At 33.5% G+C, this 25331-nt stretch overlaps 4 protein-coding genes and 1 long non-coding RNA gene across 10 annotated transcripts; 1 reads left to right on the top strand and 4 right to left on the bottom strand.

Moving 5' to 3' along the window:
* Nucleotides 1-865: 865 nt before the first annotated feature.
* LOC133680798 (peptide deformylase 1A, chloroplastic/mitochondrial) lies at nucleotides 866-4088 on the bottom strand. The gene is made up of 4 exons (XM_062103793.1): nucleotides 3635-4088; nucleotides 3059-3148; nucleotides 2884-2951; nucleotides 866-1364 (listed from the first exon to the last, which is right to left on the bottom strand). The coding sequence occupies exons 1-4, from the start codon at nucleotides 4085-4087 to the stop codon at nucleotides 1124-1126; spliced, it is 852 nt and encodes a 283-aa protein (XP_061959777.1). The 5' UTR covers nucleotide 4088; the 3' UTR covers nucleotides 866-1123.
* A 5307-nt stretch (nucleotides 4089-9395) lies between these two features.
* LOC133681559 (uncharacterized) lies at nucleotides 9396-11078 on the bottom strand. Its single transcript, XM_062104637.1, has 4 exons — nucleotides 10839-11078; nucleotides 10260-10484; nucleotides 10062-10172; nucleotides 9396-9917 (listed from the first exon to the last, which is right to left on the bottom strand). Exons 1-4 carry the CDS (start codon nucleotides 11076-11078, stop codon nucleotides 9396-9398), a joined length of 1098 nt encoding a protein of 365 aa, XP_061960621.1.
* A 2497-nt stretch (nucleotides 11079-13575) lies between these two features.
* LOC133699406 (glyoxylase I 4-like) lies at nucleotides 13576-14982 on the bottom strand. Its single transcript, XM_062122643.1, has 3 exons — nucleotides 14733-14982; nucleotides 14470-14575; nucleotides 13576-14105 (listed from the first exon to the last, which is right to left on the bottom strand). The coding sequence occupies exons 1-3, from the start codon at nucleotides 14885-14887 to the stop codon at nucleotides 13848-13850; spliced, it is 519 nt and encodes a 172-aa protein (XP_061978627.1). The 5' UTR covers nucleotides 14888-14982; the 3' UTR covers nucleotides 13576-13847.
* Nucleotides 14983-18023: 3041 nt separating this feature from the next.
* LOC133698105 (uncharacterized) lies at nucleotides 18024-19271 on the top strand. Its single transcript, XR_009843018.1, has 2 exons — nucleotides 18024-18557; nucleotides 18728-19271. It is a non-coding gene; the product is annotated as an uncharacterized LOC133698105 (long non-coding RNA).
* A 45-nt stretch (nucleotides 19272-19316) lies between these two features.
* On the bottom strand, nucleotides 19317-24811 carry LOC133698051 (pentatricopeptide repeat-containing protein At1g80150, mitochondrial-like). Of its 6 annotated transcripts, none has more exons than XM_062120946.1 (3): nucleotides 22518-24811; nucleotides 19787-19862; nucleotides 19317-19609 (listed from the first exon to the last, which is right to left on the bottom strand). In XM_062120946.1, exon 1 carries the CDS (start codon nucleotides 23958-23960, stop codon nucleotides 22755-22757), a length of 1206 nt encoding a protein of 401 aa, XP_061976930.1. In that variant the 5' UTR covers nucleotides 23961-24811; the 3' UTR covers nucleotides 19317-19609; nucleotides 19787-19862; nucleotides 22518-22754. The 6 variants fall into 6 exon arrangements, 5 of the variants coding, with proteins under 5 accessions (XP_061976930.1, XP_061976929.1, XP_061976928.1 ...); XM_062120945.1 differs by having other exon boundaries at nucleotides 21875-24811; XM_062120944.1 differs by having other exon boundaries at nucleotides 19704-19862; nucleotides 21875-24811.
* Nucleotides 24812-25331: the final 520 nt, after the last annotated feature.

Raw genomic sequence — 25331 nt, forward strand, 5'->3', positions numbered from 1 at the left:
AATGAAATTTTTATGGTAGACCCTAAAATAATATATATATATATATATATATATATATATATATATATATATATATAGTTATAGTTATAGTACTACAACAAAGAACTGGGTCTAGAGCTATGTTTAATCTTTGCTTTAATAAATAGAAGGCTTATGAGTGGCCATGCCGCCACCTTGAAAGTTAAATTAACAAGTGAAATGACTGTATTCTGCATTTTGTAAACACGTTCTTTGTAGTCGTTCTTCTATCGGTACATAAAAATCATCATGAGATACATTTTCTGTAAATCAATAATAGAGCTACGAAGACAAGGTGGCTTCAAGTACCTGAGAATGAAAAGTAGTTTGCAATTTCACAGAAAAAATCAGCTTTCGCTACCTGTATTTTGTTTTCTATTTGTTGTGCTAACAAGCTAAGAACTAATTTGACAATTCATGTGACAGCCTGCATAAATGTAATGAATCATGGGGAAAAAAAATCCTATGATAAGATTTGAGACCAGTGCCGCATCGATTCCTAAGCATTCACAAAATTGTTGATTAACCAGTATCATTGCCTATTTGCTAGAAACAAGTCAGTGTACTACAGATTTCTGCAAGAAAGCCAGAACAGATTACTGCATGTCATCAAGAGAATGATAGAATACAACGATAAAATACGGAATCAAAATTTCATTATGATATTCTTCCCAAGTTTTTGTTTTTTTTAATGTGATGGTTTCTTTGAGTTTTTGGTGTTGCAAATGATAGCATTTGTGTCACAGCTATAAAGAGGGAACATGCTAAAATACATCATGCAACTTTTAAGCCATCAGTAGTGCCAACATCTGGACACTCCAGAATCTCAATTTGCAGCCATGAACAGTTTAGAGCAAGAAAAAAAATTCCATTTACTTTCAGCTGAAACAACATTCAACGTTGAACAGCAGAAACCATTTGGAACATGCTGGAAGAACGAATAATCATATTTTTCTGTGCAGTTCTTCCAGAAGAACAAAAGACAAAAAAGAGAATTTAAAGCTATGATTACTACATAATCAAATTGATCAGGAAGCATCAGATAATTGATTTCACCATGTCCCATAAATTGGATTTTAGACTAAAGGTTAACCTCTAGCACTAGCTAGCGAGAACCAGGCTCTGGGCAACCCTCAGCAAGAGGTAAGTCCAAATTTTCCACAGTTCTGAATGTTCTTGGGACCATCTTGTCAACATAAAGAGTTCCTTCCAAATGATCACACTCGTGCTGTAGGATACGAGCCTGCCAACCAGAAGCATCCACTTTGATAGGCTGGCCATCACGACTCAAACCTTCAACCTCAACATCAAGATGTCTCTCCACAATTGCTCTGAACCCATCAACACTGCAAAAATACCATAAGAAAAAAAAGATTACCTACATTGCTCATCAATTTAAAACTTTTCACTATCCATAAAGAAATTAACAATTTGTTATCTGCTCAGGGAAACCAATAACACCTGGATGGTATCTTGGTGAAAAGAAAAGGAGAAAAAAAAAACAGTGGTAGAGAAATAAGTGCACCTTTAATCGATAAAAACAGTGGTAGAGAAATAAGTGCACCTTTAATCGATAATTATTCTACCTGTTACTGGTTTGCAAAATGCAAAATATCGTGGCATTGTAACTGGGGGAACAAATTTGAAATTTGATCCATCTATTCACCAAAACGCTAGCAAACAGAAATCAACTTGGGGAGACCTCTCATATCAAGGCTCATGAACATTTCTTATTTTAAATGTACAAGATCAACTTCAGCAGGATGAAATCTTTCAACGAGAAGAACATTACATCTGCCTTCTAACATTTAAACCTCCTCTTTTCTTTATTAAAAGAAGGGTACATTTGTAAGTGAGCAAGTGGTTCAAAATTCACAAATATAGCATGTATAAGACTAGAGGTGCCCACCTCTCATGCATATTTCCATAACTTAGTTTTGACACCATTAAAGTGGAAGCATAAGAGGTGAATTTGGTGACAGTCCTACGCTCCATCATTTTGCATGAGTGACTGCTCTCGGGACCTGAACCTGCACCCTTAAGATTGAAAGCCTAAGACTTCATGGCAGAACCAAGCAATGAACCCTTATCTCATATCTCTTCAATCTTGCTAATTCATCTCGTTCTCTAGAAATTTTTATGGTGCCTAAGCTGTCATATTGTGTCCTAAATCTTGAAACTAACTCGAGCAGCCTGATTATACAGTGAGCCTCAACTTCTGTAATATTTGTCAAGATATAAATGCATGGAAACAGAAAGGAAGGGAAAAGAAAAGCACGAACTTAAGCACTTACAAAACATATAGCTTTGTAAAGAATGAGCTTTCAACTTTGTGTGAATCAGAGTGTGTCAAAGATACATATCCGAATGATCTGATTTCAGCATACAAACAAAACTAGGAGCCTAAAATGAGTGTGTGTACATAAGTATCAACAGAATTGCCATGGTTCTTTCAGGTTCAAATTCCATGGGTCTTAAAACCCACCATTTAATATCGAAAATTGAGGGTAAAAATCCATCCCCATGCATGATTATATGAAGATAGTTAAGTGAATTTCCTAGCAATATACACAATCACTAGGGGAACTGAGGAAGCGGAGAAGGTAGGACCAATTTCTTTGCTTGTTAACAAGGGATGAAATGTCAGCTTCTGGAAAACATTTTCCATAATTTTTTAATAAACTTTAGACAACGAAAGGTGCATGTGCATATTATTTACTTTGTTTTGGGCACATAAGAATATGTACCATGGTAGAACATTTAGTTATAATGTAGCATTTTATTTGGAACATAAGTAAAAGCTCAAAAGTGAAAAACGAACTACGCAGCAGGAAACCAAATTTCATCATGGATCTTCCATCTTACCTCAGACACCCCTCAAAAAAGAAAGCGGTCCTATTGCTCTTCTTCTTAAGCTTTGGGTTCACGATCACCTGCCCCAAATTAGCTAATAAATTGTAAAAGTAAAGTGAAAATTCTTGGATGCTGAAAATCTATATATTTATTGGAATGTTCTCCATAACCAAACAATCAAACGTACCAAGAGATCAAAAGGGCGTCTGTCTTGGGCTTTAGTCTCATTCTTGGGTGCATAACCAATATATTCTGCTGTATCTTCCAAAACTATGATCTGCAGAAATGAAAATGGTGAAACTTTTGTTACATGGAGTAGATTTCTTGTGTTGGGATTGCAAGGCATTTGCAAGAGCTGAAACCCTTTGGATATATAGCACATCAAATGGTTTGCTAACAATAAATGTCGTGGTAGTGGGGAAATGGTGTCTTGGATTCTCAATCACCTGTCAATGTTTTTTTCCTATTCCTTTGATTTCAATGCAGACTAGAAACTTAAACGCTGACACTTGAGAACTTTTCATCACTCGAAATCTACAAAACCCAAAGCTGTAATCTACTTAATTCTACTTCAGTCTATCACCATCACCATCTAGCATATTCAAAGTTGTACTAAGCAAATCTTTAACAGGTAAAGACGGACCCCCACATTCCCTACATTTTCACAATTTTGTATACCCTCAGTTCCATGTAAGCTAAACAGCATTAACAATCACCAAACTTTCTTAAAAAAAATTAAACAGGGGGAAACAGAAAAACCAGCCCTCAAGGGGATTCCAATCTGAGGAGCAGCAAGACCAACACCAGGAGCCATTCTCATAACCTTAACCATATCATCAATTATCTTCTGTATCCTCTCCGACCCAATTTCCTTCGGGTCAACTTCCCGGGCGGGCTCGTGCAGAACCGGGTCACCCGCTTTAACTATATCAGGTAAGCTGGTTTTCTTCTTTTCTCCCATACCCAGAAGCCAGCCCGCTTTGGCTGTGTGAGAGGAAGAGAGAGATTTCCGGGCAGTGAAGTGGGGGTTCGGGTTCATGAACTCGGGTTTTGGAACGAGCATTCGGGTAAAACGAAATATCGGTGGGAGGGTGGTGGGTTTAAAACATTTTTCAGCGAGTGAAATCGGGAGGAGACGGAGAGAGCATCGGTGGAGAGACTCCATATGATATGATGATGAATGTTGAACTCCGACTGCGAGCAAGATGAGACTCATGATTGGGCTAGCCTTATGATCTGAGCATGCTGGATGGGCTTTAATTAGGCCCTAGGAATAGCCCATAAAAGAAAAAAGTTATTAGACGAGACCAACTCAAAATTATAAGATTACCAATCACTAATAGCCGGCCCAACTCACTAACTTGCCTCTTTTTCACATTTGGCTGTGATCTTTTTTCTTTTTTTTTTTTCATTTTCATTTCTTTTTTTATATAGAAGATTGGAAAACGTATTCATTTATTAGAAGAAGAAAAAAGACAAGTCTTTTCATCAAAAAGATTTAAAAATACATCAACATTACAGCTATCCTTTTACATAAATCAGAACCAGAGTTTATAATATTCATTTTAATATTTTGTATTCGTAATTTTATAATACAAATTTTATTTCCTTAAAAATTAAAAAATATAATGATTAACTTAAAAAATTTATATTAAATCTATAATAAAAATTAAATTTACAAAACTAACTAGATTTAAAAATGTGAAAAAAAAACAATTTAATCATTTACATTGCTAAAACATTCTTGTATATAAAATAAAAGATTTTATTTTTCATATTTTTTCTTAATTTAGAAAATAGTAAAAAAACTTGTAAGAGAAAACTATGAAAAACCTCTAAAATATATTTTTCAAACTCGGTATAAATTTAAAAAACTAAAAAATTCAATATAAATTTGAAAAACCAGTTTTATATATGCAGAAGTACGTATTTGAACAAGAAATTTTAATTTTCTTTTTTCTGGCTCGATAAGAGTTGAATTTTACACTTTTTTTTATTATTATTTATCCATGTTTCATTGTTAGTTCTTTGAATATGTTTTCTAGGATTTTATAACTTTGTATGTTTTTTTTTTTTTTTTTTTGCATTTTGGAGGAGGGATATACAGTGTGCCGTTAGGGAGGAGAACTAAATTGAATAAAGGAATTCGTGTTTACTACTGATAATGATAGGACCGGCGGTGGAATAGAGCTCATCAAAGAAAACCCTTTGAAAGCACATCTTTTCTTTAGCATCTAAAAGTTGAATGATGAAAGAGATTCCTTTGATTTCACCCTTATAAGCTTGCTGGGTAGCCCCTCTTCCCAGGACTGTGACTTGTTATCGTCCTAGCTACGCTAGGGGCAGGGAACTAGTATACCCAACCCAATTCACCGAATAGTTAGCGCTGGCTTTGGTTCAACTCCTGGCTCAGGAAATCCAGAAATGGATGATATTTTTTTGGTCTTTTATCTTTTGCCCGCCAGCTCCTTTTCCACTTGGCTACGGCCGACGCGACGCATCAGAGAGAGAGAGAGAGAAAAGACCTAGAGGAATCGGAATAAGAGCTTCTTCTTCCTACCCCTTCCCTTGATCACTGAATCCTAATCTGACTCTCTGAGGTCACTTGGTCTGGGATCGACAATGGCCTTAGTTATTTATATGTAACCTGCTACGTCATCGCCTTGGTGTGTGGGCTACACAGAGGCTCCTGACCTTTGAAAGGCTCTTCCCTTAGTCTCACTTTGTTCAACCAAGCACTTCGTGCCTTAACCTTCGAAAACGAAAGAGCCCGCACTCAATCAATCGAAGGCGGAAAGCACTCTTCCGGGCAATCGGAAACAGCCATTCTCTTTTCTTTATTCATGGCCAGAGTTTGCGGCTTTAAATTGGTGCGAGTTGTATCCTGATTGTTTCTTAAGTAAGTCTTGGGTTTAATGTATGCTATTGGGTCTAGGAGAATATGGTTTGAGAACCCAAATTTTATTTTATTTTTAATAGGTTGGACAAAACTTCAAGTGAAAAATGTAAGAAATTACCTGTCATGTCATGTAATTAATTATAGATCAAGTTGTTTAAGCTAGATGATGTGGTCTGGTCTAATATTAATTAATATTGGCATATGAAAAGAGATAAGTATGACTATTGGTTTAATTTAACTTGAGAATGGATTTCTTTAGACAAACATGGAAACCTTTATAAATAAAGGAGCTGTCAGGGAAAAAGAACTCATTTGAGAATTAAGAGAGGTAGAAGCTTAACACAGGAGATTTAAATATTTAATCTCTTAATTACGCATAATTTATAACTAAATATTTCTTTTGCCAGGGTTGATTTTAAAATTCTAAACATGTTTATTATTTTTAATTAATAAATTCCAAAATATTCTTTTATTTATATGTTTACTGATTTAATCATTAAAAATCACCATCTTGTTAGTTTTGGTGTGCGACGCCGACAATGTGATAACGATTTGATTGTTATTTTAGAATTTCAGTTCGTTTTGTCAATAATTATAAAGCTAAGTTGCAAATTATGATAATAAATTATGGAAGATTTTCAATTGATTTATTGCTCGTGGAATATAACTTAAGATTAATAAACTAAACTTGTGTGTTTGTTTCTTGATTAATAAATGTTTACTGATTTAATATACATTTTCTTACTTAATACCATGCTCAATAATGAAGGATTTAATATCTATATATATAAATATAATTCAGATATTATTTTGTTTCTAAAATACTGTCTTTTCTCTCTTTTCTTTTCTTCCAAATTGGCAAAGCCCATGGATATGAATATCTTTCGTTGATGATGGATTCTTCACTATTTGGAATCTTCTTTTCTTGTGATAGTAATAGCCCGTTTGATATTTATACTTTTTATTGTTTTTAAAATTATTTTTTATTTAAAAATATATTAAAAAAATATACATACATGTAACTACCAAGCAACAGTTGGCCATTTAGATTTCTAGTTTTTTTTAAAATATTTTTTATTTAGAAATATATTAAAATAATATTTTTTTATTTTAAAAAATTTAGTTTTGACATCAAAACAATAAAAAATACTAAAAGATAATTTTAAATTAAAAAAATAATTTTTTTTTTAAAACATTCTTCATTTTCTTTTGGAGAATTATTACATATTCCATCTTCAAATATTAACAGAGTGCAATATGCAATTCAAAGTACTTTTATAAACTTTGAATCCGTGAAGTGAAAGAAAGGTGTAATGGTCCGTAGTCTCGGTAACAGAGGCGTCTCGTGTGCTAACTTTCGGCCCCGGCCCTAGTCTTCAGCTGTACGTTTTCTTTGAAAAGTCACTATTCCTATCACATGCATGGGGTCAAATTCCTTTTAGGTTAATTTTGGAACTCCTCATTTTGCTTAGTCTAAACGGCATAACGTATGTTTATTAGGGTATTGAAAGTTCGTTCAAGGTACAAGGCCATGTTAAAAAAATTAATATATATATATATATAATCATGACCTAGTGAGTGATGAGATGAGAAATTACCACAAAATGATAGCATTCTAACATGATTCAAGGTACAAGTAGCGGATCGATTGAGTCTATTCTCAAGTGAGGCGGGTTGACTAGGGTTTTGAAGTAAAAAAAATTAAATTGTGTATACAAGATTCTTTTAGTGTTTTCACTTGGAATTTTTGTGATTGCCAAGTTTATTAACGAAATTTTAGTCTTTTCATAGTGATTAAATATTAATTAAACTGAAAAAGTTGTCGATGTGTGGAAGGCATCAATGCACTTTGAACGACGCATGTAATGCCTCTATGTGACATAAAATTTCCTTTTGTTGTGTAGTATCGTCGAATCATCTTCTTCCTGAGGCAACGAGTGTCAATGGAGGTGTGGTTATTTGTCATTGATTGACCTTTTTCTTTTCTTTTCTTTTCTCTACCCTCCCCTAAAAATTACACGTTGGTCCTTTTTGTTGTTGATATTTCAACTTCGATCCTTTTTTTTTTCTTTTTTTTTTTATTTTTTTGTAAAAGTTTTATTTATTTTCAATTTAGTCATTCAATTCTAATTGTCCATATATATTACTTTTTCCAAATTGAACCTTATCCTTTTGAATTCTAATATTTTTCTTAGTTTTTTGTAAAAGTTTTATTGGTTTTCAATTTTATTATTTGATCTAAGTTTATGGAATGTTATTTTTTTTCCAATTTTATTCTTATTCTTGTAATTTTTTTATTTTTTTGTTAAAGTTATTTTTCTTTTCAATTCAGCCTTCCAATCAAAAATTTATAATCGCTCTCTAATTTATTTTGATTTTCACCGTGATTCTTTTAATTTCTATTTTTTTATTGTAGATCTTTTTGTGTAATTGTTTTTTTTTCTCAAATTCATCCTTTAACATTTGATTTATTGAGGATTGAGCTTCACGATTTTTCATGTATGTTGCTTCTGGTCTGGTAACCTGGGTCACGGGTATGAAAAAGCAACGCAGGTCAACATTCTTTTTTATGGTGTATGTTCTTTTCTGATTCCACTATTAGGCATTAGTGTTTTTTTAAAAAAAAGTTGTTTTATTTTTGTTTTTTTTTGTGTTTTTTTACTATCAAATTATTTCAATCTCGTGATTTAGATTCTAAAATTTGCAGGTGCCTCATCTTCTATTATTCATGTTATATGTTTATCATGCTATTTTAGATTAACTCGAGTAAAGTTATTATGATTTTATTTAAAAAAAAAGTATCTGTTTATTATCATCACTTTTGTTTTGTCTAATTAAAAGAAAATCAAAAGAAAGCATGAAAGCATTATAAGAAGCCACCGCGCAAAAGAATATGCACTTTTCACCCTCACGAGGGATCGGAGAGAAGTTTCTTACTTCGATCGGCTAATGGATTTTTCTTCTTTTCTTTTTTTAACAACTGCACCCTTTCTACACTTCTCCTATATATATACACACACACACACACCCATATGACAGAAATAAAACATAGTGATTTTCAAAAGAAAGAAGAAAAAGAAAAAACAGAAGAAAAGCGCCACGATGAAGAACAACAGATCCATACCTCCTCAACACCAAGGCTCGACAACTTTCGAAGCAAGAAATAATGATTTTCATAGTTGCAAACAGGATAGAGCAGCTGTGAGGTCTCATGCTGTCGAGAATAAAGCAACAAACAATAAGGTAGCAAGTAAACCATATCAAGACGTAGATGCAAGCGCTGAAGCATTCATCAAGAAATTCAGGCAACAACTTACGATCCAGAGGCTTGAATCCATTGAGAATTACGAGCAAATGGTGGCAAGAGGTCTCTAGTTCGCCATCGGAATCCTTGAGCACGTAATCCTGTAATGGTTATGTACAGGGGCGGAGCCAGGAATTTTTCCTATCCTGGGCTATGATATAAATACACATAAATTATTTTTTAAGATCAATCATTCACTCAAATATATAAATTTATCAAATTAACAATAAAATTTTAATTCAAATACATAACATAAAATATATAAAAAATAAAATTTAAAGTACATAAAATTCAAAATAAAAATAAAAATAAATTATACTATCAAAGCTGCACCCTTCGATGTTTTATAGAATAGAATTCATCTATGATCAAATCTGGATCAATATCTTCAACAAACTCTCGTTCAATGTAAATCATCATAGAATCTGCTAAGAACTCCTCTTCCATTTTATTGCGAAGCACGGTTTTAACATGTTTCATAGCTGAAAATGTCCGCTCTGTAGTGGCAGTGGAAACAGACAAAGTCAAAACAAGACGAATCAACCTGTCAATCAAATGATAGTGTTGCGACTTATTTGTTTCAGCTAATCCTCGACATAATTCAGAAATTGTAGACATATTCTGAAAGCTCTGATGACGAATCACATCAATCTGATAATGCTCTAGCTGAGATCTCAAATAATACATCTCTTGTTCATTGAAATCTTCAGGATAAAATTTCTCGGCAAGCTTGTAAATAGCATCAACTTTAAATGATTTAAAGTTATCTTTAAGTTCTAAAGCAGAGCTAAGTACAAGGAGTTCCACTGTCTCATCACTGAATCTAGAATTTAATTCTTCCAACTGAAAATCTATTGTTGAGTTAAATACATCATAATGATAATGCTAGTAAACTGTCACTGAACCTTGTTGTTGACATGAACGACATGTAGCCTTTTTGTACGAAGCATTCATATGTGGTATGTCAATCTTATATTTTATGCAAACAAATTGCACATTTGCAAGGAGAAGATCAAATCCGGCATCTCTCAAAGTTTGAAGCAATGCTTTAGTAGTTGATACAAGATCCATTGCATTTAAGATATCAAGAGATTTTTGCTGCAAAGCTCGACAAAGTAAATCAGTAATCCCCATTATTTTATGCATTAAATATAAGATGAATATAAAGTCAAAAGATTTCATCACAATCAAACAACCACCAGCTTCTCCTCGTATAGAATTAGAAGATCCTTCTTGAACCATACTTTCAAGCACAGTAATAGTTGCACCATACATATCTATTAAGCTGTAAATAGAATCAAAATGAGAGCTCCAGCGAGTAGTTCCACTTCGATGTAAATTATCAATTTGATTAGCCCCTCTACCAGTCTCACGTTCTCCAGTAGCTATCATATATGCAATTTCTATAGCCTGAGCATAATGTAACTCGGTATGACATTTGAGAGAAGCACAAATAAGGTTGATAATGGTTGTTAATTTTGAGAAAAATAACCAAATAGAAATCTCATTTCCAGCTGCTGCAACTAATGCCAGTTGTAATCGGTGAGCAAAACAATGTACATAATATGCATAAGGACAATCTCTGAGAAATAGAGCTTGTAGTCCATTCCATGCGCCATGCATATTGCTAGCACCATCATACCCTTAACCTCGCATATTGAAAATATGCAAGTTATATCGAGCGAGCACATCACAAATTTCTTTTTTAAGTGTTGAAGAAGTAGTATATGAAACATGCACAATACTAAAAAAACGTTCTCGTACAAAACCCTGAATGTCAACAAATCTCAAAACAATAGCCATTTGTTCTTTATTTGATGCATCTTTGGCTTCGTCAACCAAAATACAAAACTTTGCATCTCTAACTTCTTCACAAATCTTTTTCCTCACTTTGTTCGCAAGAATATGCAAAATCTCTTTTTGAATAGTCGGCAAGGTATACTTTGTATTTTTCGGAGCTTTTTCTAAGACAACATCATCAATGTCAACATTCAGTCTCCCCATAAGTCTTATCATCTCCAAAAAATTACCTCGATTATTAGAAGCCGAAGATTCATCATGACCTCTAAATGCACATGCTTGTAAGCTAAGCCATTGAACACTTTCAATTGTTGTCATAAGTCTCAACGGATTTTTCTAAACTTCTTCAACAGTTTGTGCATTCAACACTTTATCAATATGTCTACTTACTTTCATTAAATCTTCAGCAGATTTCACAGCATTATTATGTGGTGAAGTGGGACTTCCCACATGCATCAAAAGTGCACATCTAACCCCATCATTAACCCTCTTCCAACTTCTAAAGCCTTCGGTGGTGAATGTGAGATGACGAGGCACTTTGTTTTCAAAGATAAAGCATGGAAAACAAAATACTGCATCCTTTGATGGAGAGTACTCTAGCCAAGGAAATTGATCAAACCAAGTGTACTGAAATCGACGATATTGTCTCCCTTATTCAGTCCTTGAATACTCTGCTAACTTAGGTTGATATGGATCCATTTTGATATAAGCTCTTCTAATTTCATCTTGTTGATTAATAGGATGTCTCCACACTGGAATTCGTAACCCAGGATCTCGTTCAAGAGTATTAACATTAATTTCAACTCTTTGAGATTTGAAAGGGGGTTGTTCACTACGATTTGACACAACAACATTGGAAGGAGAATGTCCTTTACTGGTTGATGTTTGTTCGTTTGGTTTAAAGAATGAAAACATAGTTTTTCCTCTCTTGTTTCCTTGATTTTCCATTATAATTTATAACCTATTCAAGTAAAAAGGATTAGGGAAGTCAGGTGCAAGATGAAAAGATACTAATGCCACAATAGAATATTCATAAAATACAGAATATACAAGGATTAACTAGTGATGCAAACTACTGGGAGATTTGGAGAACTTAACTTTGAAATAACTAGTAAATTATTAGTATTAGATTACTAGTGTGTTAGCATGCATCCATTTCTAAGGTACAGTCTACTGTTTACTCCACTAACAATCTACTGTAATGAATATGAAACATTGAATTCAAAATGAAAAGTCATGGCTTGTAAATTCTTATCTGATGATTTTACACTCTTGCGGCTCTCTGTATAGATTCTTCTTCAAAATCCAAGCTAAAATTATATATTATTGAGAAGAAAAATAGTTAAAACCCCAAGTTATTTAGAAGACGTGTGAATCAATTAATTATTTATATTTAGATAAATTTACTGTAAAATATAATTAATTAATTAGTATTGAAAGAGAAGGTGGGTGGCTAATTAATTAGTATTGCTACAGAAAGTAAAGTGGCGGCTGATGGAAAGTAATTAATTTGTATTATAAGAAAAGGTGGGACATTAGGTTTGCTGTAAAAGAAGCGGAAAGTGAAATATATGTTTGCTGTAAAAGATAGGAAAAGTGGGACATAAGCTGTGTAAAAATTAAAAAGAAAAGTGGGTCATTAATTTTTTTTAACCTGGGCTGCAACCCTTATTAGCCTTGTAAAAGGCTCCGCCCTTGGTTATGTATGATGATCTCGTGTTGTTTTATTTGTAGTAACTTGTTTCCTCTCTATAATGATCTCATGTGTAGGCATGTTTTTGAGAGCAAGCATGTATATGAATAATAAATAATTGCTCAATTGAGCATCAAGCTTCTTCTTAATTTGCTAAGACATAGCTTGTAAAATAGGATAGATTCAAGACAATTTTTATTCATAATTTTTTTTTCCAGATTTCATACAACGAGATGGGTTAGACCACGCTCCAATACCGGACACGTGTCCTAGATCGACATAAATAGATCGACTTACAACTAGATGGACTTGGTCCAACAACATTGAGTAAGACTCAGCGTGACATGCCCAGCCTAGAAATAATATTGATTTGGATGGAGTCGGTTTATATCGGACAAAAAGAGTGATGCTACTACATCCTCTTCTTCCTTGTTTGAGATTTAGGATGAGCAGCAAAAATCATGGTCAATATGGAAAAACATTAAATATTTGTTTACTCAAAATAATATTTGTTTGGAAATATAATAGTAGTGTAAAATATTTTTTACTTGAAAACATATTAAAATAATAATTTTTTATTTTTTAAAAATTATTTTTAATATTAATATATCAAAAGAATCTGTATTTCATCCACGTATCTAAGCACTGTAAAATTAAAATAAAAAAACAACCCTCCATTCACCAACCTAGAAGAAAACAACCACTCGGACTATATGGTTCCATGCAGCAGAGCGGGCTTCCAACTTTCAGGAGGAGCCGATGTTGACAAAGTTATATTTCTAGTCTGTTTTTGTGAATGTGCTGTCATTTAAAATGAATTTTAAAAATTAATATATTTTTAAATAAAAATCTTTAAAAAAAATAACCACCGACAGAATACTAAACAAGCTCTGCCAAACAAGCTCGAACACCTTGTGCCCTGATGTCTTCTAAACCAATCCAAAAGCATTGATTTATTTATTTATTTTTATTTACTGGGACAAGGAATTGCAGAAAATTTCCACAAAATAGAAAACTTTCAATAGATTCCTTCTCATCAAATAATTAAATAGAATGAAACAAGATGATCATCTCCACATAGGATCTCATTTGCTTTGTTTTTATTAACAGTACAAGAACCAACCAACGAAAAGGAATATAAAAAATGCACTTAACAGAGGCCAGAGACCCAGAAGCTGCATATAATTCTATTGACCATATTGCACCAACCAAGTTGTGTTCTCCCCTGCTGGACCACTGGCTTCATACACCAACAAGATTCATAGAATTTTATCGACCACCTAAATTGCTCTCTCCTGCTGCAGCATTGGCCTCTCCTGCTGCATCGTTTGAAGGTTCAAGCAAGAGCATGATCGTGCGACTTCGCCCGCCAGAGGGATCACTGGGAGATTATCACAGTTGCAAATCTCAATCATGAATCCATCAGGATCATGAAAGAACAACTGTTCAACCTGAATCCCACCTTCCTCTACTAATGCTCGCACATGCTGAATTCTCAGTTCTTTCAGCTTCTTCTCCACTGCTCCCATGCTCTCACACTGTACATGACAGAAGTTTACATTTAGCATGCATATTCCTTCTTTTTCACATAACAAGAACCTATTAGCTTTTAACAACTTGTTAATTAGATGGTGGAATCACTCTGTATAAATCAACAAAGATTCCAAGACTCGAGTTTTTAGATTCTTGACAGCCATCTGCCATCAGCAGCAGACAAGCTTAGATATACTACTACCCTATGACAAAGTCTGACTAACTATCCACCTGAATCCACTCAAGGCCTCGCCCTAAGTTAACACCGGAAACCAGAAAAAACAAATGACCAATTTACATAATAAATAAACATAATTAAGGATCTCGTGTAGCTTAACAAGATTGACATTTTGATTCTTAATAAATTACCTGAAACGAGATATGATTGTCCTTGGGATTAATTTCACTTTTCTTCGGCATCTTTTCTGGGTTTTCTGATTGCAATAAATGAATTCCAATTCCAAAACCAAATAGCCTGCATGAACAATCAAACAGAATGATGAAAGATCAAAAAACGAAATCCATTTATGAAGAAAGTTGTTATGTTTTCTTTTTTGCTATAAAGTCAATTTCTTGAGATCTTTACAGTATCGGGTTGCAAGGGCCGGGGGGGTGTAAGGCAATTTACGTACCATGCCCCATCAAAGTTGAAAGATCCCGGCCTCCTTATTGGCACAAAACCAAGAACATCCTGGTAGAAATCAATGGATTCCACAACTGATCTACACAAAAGTGAGATGTGGTTCAAAGACTTGAGATGGAGTGAGTTTCCCATGTGGTCCTTCATTCTCAAAGAAATCCAAGAACCAAAAACAAAAGGCGAATGATTATGAGGCGAAGAAGTCGAAATAGTCACGGCAACTCCGATTATGCAGACGGATAGAATCTGTGGGTTTTACTTATAGAAGAAAAGAACAGGGGTGGTGATGATCTCTACACGTACGCCACGTGTCATGTGATAACACTTGTTGGATTTGGATGATTCCGACACATCAGAGTCCACATGCTGAGTAGGCTTCTCACCTACACCATCGGGTCACGTACACGTAGCCTTGCCCATTTTAATTTTCTTTTCGGGTTGGATAGCATCAGCACCGCCTCCATTCTCAAAAAACTCCACGGCTTATTAGCTGTCTTTGTACTGTAGTCATTTTCAATGACGTGGAATTTGGATTAATTAACACACCAACCATGATGGGTTGGCTATTTTCCTTATGGAAACAAATTTGAGACCGGAGAGTTTACCCGGAAAATCAGTGATTGACTGGACGGAAGTTGTTTGTCATCATATTTATCTTTTTCCTTGGCAATAATGAATGTTTCCAATTATTATTATTATTTTTGATTAACCATAAGTTTTATTTTTTATCCTCTTGTATTTGTCTTTTTTTTTCTAATTAAGTTTAAAAAATAATTAATAAAATCTTGCTAGTTACTCCTCCAATATTATAAAACTTTAGGATGGTTTTTATATCAAATTAATGTCACAAGAAAAAATTTATTATTGTTGTTGTTGTTAATTGTTAAATAAATTACAATATGAATTCAATGTTTTTTATTATATATTGCGTAACATCCTATTATTTATTTTAATTGACTCACATTTAAAAAAAAGGATATGCATAGGAAGAAAAGAGAAAATCAAATATATAATTCATAGAAAATAATAAGAAAATCTCCATATAAACTTTCTCTCTCCTCGTTATATTTATCTTTCTTACAAGTGAATCTACGATCAAGAAATTGTGTAAAAAAGTTAGTACCTTAAGGTCACCGGCTAAGCTAACTAAGACAATCTCAACAGGTGTGATTTTAAACCATATTAACACAAACTAAAGTACGTGGAAAAATATTGTAGTTTTTTTTAAAAAAAAAATACTGTGAATTTTTCTATATCTTTTTTTATTGGTTTTTTTATTTCCTTGAACCTGAGTTTTTTTTCTTTGTTTTTTATTTTTTTATGATTTTTTAAATAAAAATTATCAATTTTTTTTTATTTTATTTTTTTACGAGGTTAATGGAATTTGTAAATTTGTCAATGTAACTTAAGTTGCTTCAATTGCCTAATTTATGGGTTTAGCAAAGTTTTTTTTTTCTTTTTAATTGAACTTGGTTTTTTATAGTTTATTTTTTTTTATATAATTAAAAAATAGTTTTAGAGAAAACTCATATTATAAACTTTATAAAATAATAAAGATTAAAGGATGTATGGAAACTACTATTCACCTAACACAAATTGCATTATAGATTATAATAATAATTCATAGTGTTTTGTCTGTTTTTTTTTTGAATTTTTGTTTTAATATTTTTTAAAAAATCTGTTTTGTCAACTTCATCTTTTAAAATTGAGATTGTTAATAATTTAGTCTCATAATTTGCTTCTTTTTATTTTGTCTTTATATGAGATTAGCGTGGTTTATTAGTTTGTCAAGGTAACCCAAGTTGTCTTGATTTATGAGTTTGATGAGTCTTTTTTTTTTTTTGTAATTGAACTTGATTTTTTTTATAGTCTATTTTTTTCTTTATATAGTTAAAAAAAATAATTTTAGAGAAAAGACATGCTATTTAACTTTATAGAGTAGCAAAAATTAAAAAGTGTGAGGAAACTATTATTCACCCACACACATTGCACTGTGAATAACAATAATAATCCATGGTGTTTTGCCTTTTGTTTTTCTTTTCGAATTTATGTTATGATTTTTGTACAAATTTATTTTTTTCGATTTCATCTTTTAATATTGGAATAATTATGAATTTGACTTCTTAATTTATTTCTTTTTATTTTACCTTTCTATAAGGTTAGCATAGTTTGTGGGTTTGCAGGATATAAGTTTGGTGGGGTGTCTATTTTTTTAATTGAACTTGACTTTTTTATTATCTATTTTTTATTATATTGTTTAAAAAAATAGTTTCAAAGAAAATTTATCTTATTAAACTTTATAAAATTCATAAACTTATTCACAAGTTTGATCGGTTGACTTGGTTTGCAAGTCAAGCAAGTTTAACTTTTTTTCTAATTAGTTTTTTTATATTTCATCCATAGATACTAGGTTAATTGAAAATTTAGTTTTATAATTTATTTTGTTTCGCTTTTTATGAGGTTATTGTGATCTAAAAATACATATCGTTATTGAGTTAATGTTTGATTTTACAATCATCTAATTTTGTTATCATATAGTTAAATAAAAAATAGTTTTGAAAAAAAATTATAATCTCAGTGGAGTCCATAACTTAGTTCACAAGTTTGACGTACTAACCCGGCTTATCCGATTTACAGGTTTGATAAATTTACCCACCAATATAATATGTTTTTTTTGTTTTTATTTTTGTTCTCTTAATTGTTTTTAATTAATTCTTTTTCTATTTCATCATTTAATATTAAATTGGTTGAGAAATAAATTACATTATAAATTTTTGTTTGATTTCTATAGGCATAATTGTCTCAGATAAGTGTTTATTTTTAAGTTGGTATTTAATTCTATAAGTATCTATTTTTATCATATAATTAAATTAAAAAATTATATATAAAAAAATTATTAAATCCAATAGAGTTCATGACTTGAGTCGCAGGGAACCATGATCGATTTAATCTATCATTATCTTAATATTTTAATAAAATTATCATCATGAAGTTTTTTTATAAAGTTAAGTCATGTTTTTATATATCATTAAAGTTGTATTTGGATCTATGAAATTAATTAATTTAAATTAAAATAGCTCTCACATGATTTAATTAAAAATTTAAGTTAGATAAAAAATTGAGTCGAGAAGTTTTAAAATTAACTCATTTGATGTAGTTTAATAATGTAATTAAAAAAAGTTAACTTTTATTTATATTTAAAAAAATTAATTAGATACACACCGAATCACGGTAAAATATATAGTCTTGTTATTTTGGGACCAGATCTTATCTCCTCCTTCTGTCCATGCTTGACTGTCACCACCCAACCACACTGCCATGAAAGTCAGTTCATCATTCTCTAATTTGATTAACAAAATGGCCAAACATATAAATAGGCATCCAACTCAACGCACCACAAATTCATTATCTTTTCCACACATCACAAACTCCTTCAAACCAAACATTAATCAAAGAGAGAATCCAGTTTCTTGTAGCCAAGTTCTTTGTGAATGTAGAAAACAGAGCTAGTGTTTGTCCCTTTCCCAGGGATTGGCCACGTTGTTTCAAAACTCCTTGTTCACCATGATGACAGAATCTCCATCACTGTTATCATCATCAGGCTAGCTTTGGACTCCAAAATCAGCAAGTACACTGAGTCGCTCCAAAATGCGAATTTTTGTTTTTTCATCCAATGTTTGATACCTCAAAATTATTTCAAGGGAGCAATTTTCTTACTCGTCTCTGGCTTTGCCAGCGAGTGATCTGGTTCCTTTCTCCTTTTGTCCTCTCTCACAGATTTCTTTGTTCAGTTTTTAAAAGGTCAAAGAAGGGACAGGTATCAGATTACAAGTCAGTTTTTCATGTGTAGTGATTACATGACATTCCCCGTTCGGCTTAGTTTAGCTACATGCATATATTATTAGCGTAAGACTTTATTTACATGTTTAGAAATGAAAAAAAACAAGGATGTAGTTTTGTTATGTAAACTTTTCCACTTTTGTTTAGGTATCCTCAGTATGCAAAAGCTGCACTTTGTCAAGCTTGTTATGGATCATTACGCCTTGCAAGAACCTTGGAACAGAAAGCTGCAGAACTTCTGGGAGCTATACCAAAACCCTTTCTTTCGCTACATCTTCGATTTGAACCTGACATGGTAGCATATAGCCAATGTGAGCACTCAGGCCTTTCTCCTGCCTCCATAGAAGCTATTGAAGCTGCAAGGGGAGACAGAAAACCATGGACTGGGGAGTTGGCTCGTGTTTGGAGAAAACGAGGGAAGTGTCCCCTCACACCTAACGAGACAGCCTTCGTTTTGCAGGCACTTTCCATCCCTAAAAACACAAACATGTATCTTGCAGCTGGGGATGGCCTGGTGGAAATTGAAGGTTTAAAACCCACTTACACCAATGTGGTCACCAAATCTGCACTTCTCCGGGGCAAATGTAAAAACCAAAACAACTGGCATTTTACATGGTGATTTTCCAGTCGTATGTTTTTCTTCCCCGTTATCGTGTGATTTCAAGGAATGACTTTTGTGCATTTAAAATTACTGTCGCCTTATCCTGTCTAGAAATACTAAACTTTGTAGCAAATGTAAAACCAAAACAATTTGTAGAAAGTGGAATTTAACTGCGGATCGGCAAGCATTTCAGGTATGAAACATATAGTCAAAACTACAGCAACAGGATGGAGATTCGTACATGATACTTGCGCTAACATAACAAGTATCATCTGAAGTTGCCTAGTCAAACACACAATCCTATAAACAGCCAAACTCAGTTCACAATACGCAGCGGAAGGCGTTCATGTATCTCAATCACAAGACATTAATGTCCATGCCCAAAAAATGCAGCACCAATTGTTCTAGTAATCCCACTTTATCCAGATCTGCAACCAGAGACTAGCCATAAAATGTTACTCCGTTGAGCACTGAATGCATCAATCAAATGTGAGGTCAAATTTCTAATAGAAAGCCACAAACCAAGAATGTGTCAATTCAAATTCATTTTCTGCGGCCAAAGAGCCCCATTAAAATATTCCACCTTGCGGCCGTTGCTCAATTACCTTGCAACAGCATCCTTTTTACAGGTCTCCTCTCTTCCCTTACAGGTTGTGCCAATTTTGATTTGTAAATTTTGTCCTGTACAGTTACAATTACAAAAAAAATAAGAATTCCTACCATTTGAGCAGAAAGATGGACTTCAAGAACAGGAAAGGATGCCTTTTTTCCCTTACCGCGGGACAAGAAGCATGTATTCATGAATCAATTTCATTAGAACCCTCCAATGTGTCTACTTTTTGTTCCTACCTATCCGTTATTATAAATATACATGATTAGAAGCGATTCAGTCCATCCTAGTGTTCATGCAGCAATTGACTATACAGGGCATTTCAACATGTAGATCAGAAGATAGGAAAGGTGACAAATAGCATGATTCGCGAAAGCCGTTCACCCCCATAGGTAAGGACAATTCATCTTCACTTGGTGGGGCAATATTTACTCCTAGACCATACTTGATGTACTCAAATTTATCACATTGGTAGTCGTCCTTCATATATCATCGCCAGAAGGGATTATAAACAACAATTACCACCAGAGGATGACTTGTTCTGTTTCCATAACTAGTAATATTTGCACGATGAAGCTTGTTTCATTATTTCACCAGAGGTGCAACTTAAGAGAAGTCGGCTGGTTGTTCAGAAAAGGATGGAACAGGTAGTGGCGGTGAGTTGCGGGAGTGATAAGGAAGGGCTGACCAAAGTGTTTTGCCTTCTACCTCATGTGAATTTGGCTTCACAAAGAAGGAAGGTAGAATATTCGTATCATAAAGCTCACCAAGTTACCTTCCATGTTGTGTCACATTGGAGTGTTGACTTCTAACTAGGCAAATACTTGGTGGGATTCTAGACTTAATGTTAAGGGTATTGGAGAGCCCTCTCGCTATTTCCAAAATACACGGGGACCCCAGTAGCCTTTTCTGAAATCAATGCCTAAGAATCCTTGCCTTTTTTGTGTATGCATATTTCCAAAAACAAAGAACTCTATTGAATCGCTTATTGGCAAGATATACAAGATTTATTGAAAAAATGTTCTACAATTCTACTTGCATTTTTATTTTGGGGTCAACCCAGTATGATCACAAGAACAGTTTCGCCAAATTAAATAACCTTTCATAGTTTACCTGCCTCCAAAAAAAAAACAAATAATAAAAATGGTAACCATATTTTTATAACTATAAAATGCTCTCTCCTTTTAGGATGTTACTACAATTTGTTGGATTTTTCATGTTGCAACAACTATTTAAGAGATGAAACCACTAGCACCCACGGCAGCTATTACTGGTAGTGATGCAGACAACAAAAGAAGCAAAATTATTGTATTCTAGTATAATTTTGTAGACAAGGTTATTTCTGAAATTTCCAGATATACTGGAAATTCTATAGTTCTAGATTTTATTTTCTATTTAGTATTTTATTAGTCCTGATTCCTAAAGAGTAATTAGCTTTATTACGTTTTCCCTATTTTAAATAAGATTATTAATATTTACTTATATAGGAAGATAAGTCCAAAGAACCCCATATAAAGGTTATGTAATCTTTCAATACAGAAAGAATCAGTTCATGAATAAAAATTCCAGAAACTCAATCTTCTCTTAGGTGTGACTCCTAAGAACTCTAGGTGTGAAGCTTCGTTTTCTATCCTCTAATGTGACTCCTAGAAACCATTTTAGTGTGGCTAATAGTTTTTACAATTTCCAGCAATTCAAATCCTCCCATATTCCAACCATCAAAGAACCTCCATTTAATTACTAAACATCCACTCGTTCTAGCCCAATCAGTCCTATAGCTATTGACCATCAAAAGATCACCTCAAACCCTAAAATTACTATTCACGTCGCAGTTTGCAGCCTTGCAACAGCCTCCAGCTGTCCTGCATCACATACTCCAATATAACAATGAAAATAGAAAAAATATTGTATCAAAACATCAGCCATCACTCTTAACATTTATCAGCTTACAGTGATGTACTTAACAAAAGTTCAAATTTGAAATAGAAGGCATTTAGAACAATGAAGCAGTAAGTTCCACAAATCAACTTGATGCATCTGCTAAGCCCAAGAAACAAAAATGTGCAAAATATTTGATGCTTACCAACGTTGCCATCTAAGTAATAGATATAAAAAAGATGACACATTTTCAGTTGGCTATCGAGGTAATGTTTGGGAATGTGGTTCAACCTGTATTTTTAAAAAATTTAAATTTTTTTTTTGGCTAAAATGTAATATGGTTTGTACTTTTTGGATCGTTTTAATGTGCTGATGTCAAAAATGATTTTTAAAAAATAAAAAAAATCATTGACATGCATTTTGACACGAAAAATTATTTGAAATGCACCCACAACCACACATTCAAACAAACTTTTAGTCAAATGAAGCTCAAAAGTTTCACAAAAAAAAGCATCACCTTGGAAATGAAAAATCAAATCAAAATTTTAGTTGAAAGCCAATTTATAACACATCTGATGTAAATTTGCCTAACATACAAGTCAGGGCAGAAGACATGGTCGTATTCAAAAATAAATGCACCACACAATGAGGAAGTTGCATGATGATTTTAAAAAATGTCATGAATCCACGTGGATAGAGGTGAATAAAGATGGCACGAGACATTGATTTTCGGTAAGTAGAGTGATTATTGACACAGTGAAAGTCCAAAAAGCACATGCAGATTAGAAAGAGAGATCATTGGATTTGAAACAGACAATAATAAAGGAAGAAAATGCCTGAAAACTTACAGGAATCATGGCACCATCCACTATAAGTTTAGAACTTTCATTTCGCCAGGAACTTAATCAAGGCGCTAAAATCAATTAATTGAAGAAAGGGGAAGTCCTCTGTTTGATGTTAAGGATGAAGATATGATGTCCATTTTGTTCTGTGAACGTATTGTTTGATATAATGAAAAGAATAGTCCCTGCTGTCAAGCTGGGTGTTACAGAATCAGGCTTATCTGAGTATTTCCATCACCCCAATTAACTTCTAGACAATACAGCTTGCATGGAACTCAAATGACTTGAAGGAAAAGGTGGCACTCTCCTCTGGGCTAAAGTCAAGATTACCTTAGCCTTGTTAAGCTGCCCATTCTTCTTCAGCCCTTCAAGCAGTGTATGAATAGTATCCACATTCAAAAACCAGTTGGTTCTCATGCAGTCTCTACACAATGTATATGCCAAATCAAATTCCCCACCCTTGCATAAATAATGAACCATTGTTTGGTAAACTTTAACATTAAATTTATGCCCCTTGCCACGTAAGGAAAAATACACCAGTTTGGCCATCTCAAGATTACCAACCTGGAAGAAGCCTTTTAGAACCAAATTATATGAAACCTCATCGGGCACAATCCCAATTTTCTGCATCAAACGCGTCACATCATTTGCATGCCATGCCCGTCTTATATTGACCAAATACTGAATCCTTACATTAAATGTTGCAAGATTGGGTAAACACCCCTTAAGCACCATAAGGTTCCACAATCCATTGCCAATCTCTGCTTTGTTATTCTTATAATATGCCGATATAAGTGTGGTATATGTGATGACATCTGGCGTTACCCCTGACTTTTCCATCTCTACCATGAGCAAATATGATTTATCCAAAACACCCCTTTCACATAAAGCCTTGACAATAATGTTAACTGAAAATATGCCAAACTCGATATCAAACTTCTTTGGGGCCTCGTTAACAAAGGTCTCAATTGTTGCTAAATCACGGGTTCCAGTCAAAACCTTGAGTGCAGCATTGAAGGATTTAACGGTCCTTTTACATCCGCGCAAATGCATATTATGGAAAGTATCAATAGCATGCTCTATCATTCCAGCCTTTCCATACAACATTATAATCCTCACCATAAACCCTTCGCGCCTACCCTGTGGAAGAGTCTTTTGGTGCTCAAGTAAATGCTCAATGTAATCAAACCTGTTAGCACCAGCTAAGCGAGAAACGGTATCTTCAAATGCAAACCGATTCTCCACAACAAGCTTATTCTCAGCATTGGCCTTGAAAAGATTAAATAGCTTTTCAGGGTCTCTCTCAGCTTTAAGCTTAAGAAGTGCAGGTTCCTCCAAAGGCTTCTGGTTTTGGTTCTGAATGAGATTAGATACAGCTGCAGGGCTATGAGTTAATGCAACGGCAGCAGCAAAGTTGCGGTATCTGCGAGTGACCCGCAGAGAGAGCATATCTTGATTTCTTCCTCAAATTGAAACATACTCATGTCCCAACCTCAAGATTCTATGCAGTAAAGTCAAAAAATCTTCACAATCCATTCAACAAGAAAACCCAGAAAAAAAGAGGATTTCTATCAAACAAACACAAAAGCCAGCCCACATTCATGAGACTAGCTTGACAAAAATCTTAATAAAATTGCATCCCCAAGACATATGGAAAACTCGCAGAGGAATTTTATAAAACAGAAGAATACCCGTATGCTAAAACCATGATCCCAGGCAAAGAGTTGAAGAAATCATCAAAACCCGTGTGGCAAATAGAAAAACAAAAGGGATGAAAACTCAAAAAAAAAAAAAAACCAAACTTGAGATAGTTCAGAACAAAAATTAAACAAAAAGGAGCTGTATATGAATATAGTTGTTTCATGTGATATATATATATATATATATATATATATATATATATAGAGAGAGAGAGAGAGAGAGAGAGAGAGTAGGGCTATAGAAACAAATATGAATAGAATGAGAGAGTGGATCTGAGGGAGAGAGTGAGATTTGGCTCTTTAACGGAAACAGGGGGGGTTCGGTTTTGAAGTTAGGATTTTTGCATTTTTGCCTAGTGTTTTGGGAAGATGATGGTAAGCCGGTGTATCTGCGAACGGTTATGAGGGGATTTGGGCTTTGTTTCGTGTCAAAAATTTGACCCTAAACTCATTCATGGAAAAGAGTTCCACTACAAAGAACACTATACGAATACAGAGATGAGTAGTAGCAATAGATTTTTATTTAAAAATATATTAAATAATATTTCTATATTATCAAAATAATTTTAAAAAATTAATTTAAAATAAAAAAAATCAAATTTTAAAAAAACATGCGACTGGAATATAGGTGTGCTTAAGATGTAAAAAATGAGTGAATGTCAGGAATTGTTGAACGATCAGTACACTCATTTTAATAAATTAAGGAGAAAAAGAATTGTTGAACGATCAGTCATCATCATCATTATATATATATATATATATATATATATATATAAGGAATCCAAAGAAAAAAGCAAAAGAATTAAACTAAAATTGTCCTCCAGAAAAATAAATAAAATAGAGCATGGAGGTGCTTCAATTTCATCAGGTTGGCTTTGCCCCTTGCAGTTCTGTTCTATGAAGGTGCTGACAGCTTTAAGAACCACAAGGGTTCTCTTTAGAAAAGACCTTAAAATCAAATTTGAAACAGGCGGCTCTAATATATCAATTCCATGCGATTGGTAAGGCGGGAGAAATGACAAGTTGCTCTCTCCCTAAATTCAATTACCAATGGTCTTGTAGTCTATTGAGGAACTCTAGCAATAAAAACGGTGAAGCCAAATTCAGCTCCCCCTTTTAT

Source organism: Populus nigra, chromosome 1, assembly GCF_951802175.1.
Source record: "Populus nigra chromosome 1, ddPopNigr1.1, whole genome shotgun sequence".
NCBI classification, from domain to species: Eukaryota; Viridiplantae; Streptophyta; class Magnoliopsida; order Malpighiales; family Salicaceae; genus Populus; species Populus nigra.

Excerpts from the sequence above, each read along its gene's own strand:
- LOC133698051 (XM_062120946.1), bottom strand. The coding sequence starts at position 23,960 with ATGCTCTCTCTGCGGGTCACTCGCAGATACCGCAACTTTGCTGCTGCC.
- LOC133681559 (XM_062104637.1), bottom strand. The coding sequence starts at position 11,078 with ATGGGGAGACTGAATGTTGACATTGATGATGTTGTCTTAGAAAAAGCT. Across the intron at positions 10,173-10,259 it reads AAGCTGGTGGTTGTTTGATT|CAAAAATCTCTTGATATCTT; the intron begins GTGATGAAATCT and ends CGAGCTTTGCAG. Across the intron at positions 9,918-10,061 it reads TCCTTGCAAATGTGCAATTT|TTGGAAGAATTAAATTCTAG; the intron begins GTTTGCATAAAA and ends ATAGATTTTCAG.
- LOC133680798 (XM_062103793.1), bottom strand. The coding sequence starts at position 4,087 with ATGAGTCTCATCTTGCTCGCAGTCGGAGTTCAACATTCATCATCATAT. Across the intron at positions 3,149-3,634 it reads AGATTGGAATCCCCTTGAGG|ATCATAGTTTTGGAAGATAC; the intron begins GCTGGTTTTTCT and ends TCATTTCTGCAG. Across the intron at positions 2,952-3,058 it reads GACGCCCTTTTGATCTCTTG|GTGATCGTGAACCCAAAGCT; the intron begins GTACGTTTGATT and ends AATTTGGGGCAG.
- LOC133699406 (XM_062122643.1), bottom strand. The coding sequence starts at position 14,887 with ATGAAGGACCACATGGGAAACTCACTCCATCTCAAGTCTTTGAACCAC. Across the intron at positions 14,576-14,732 it reads TTCAACTTTGATGGGGCATG|GCTATTTGGTTTTGGAATTG; the intron begins GTACGTAAATTG and ends TTGTTCATGCAG. Across the intron at positions 14,106-14,469 it reads ACAATCATATCTCGTTTCAG|TGTGAGAGCATGGGAGCAGT; the intron begins GTAATTTATTAA and ends TGTCATGTACAG.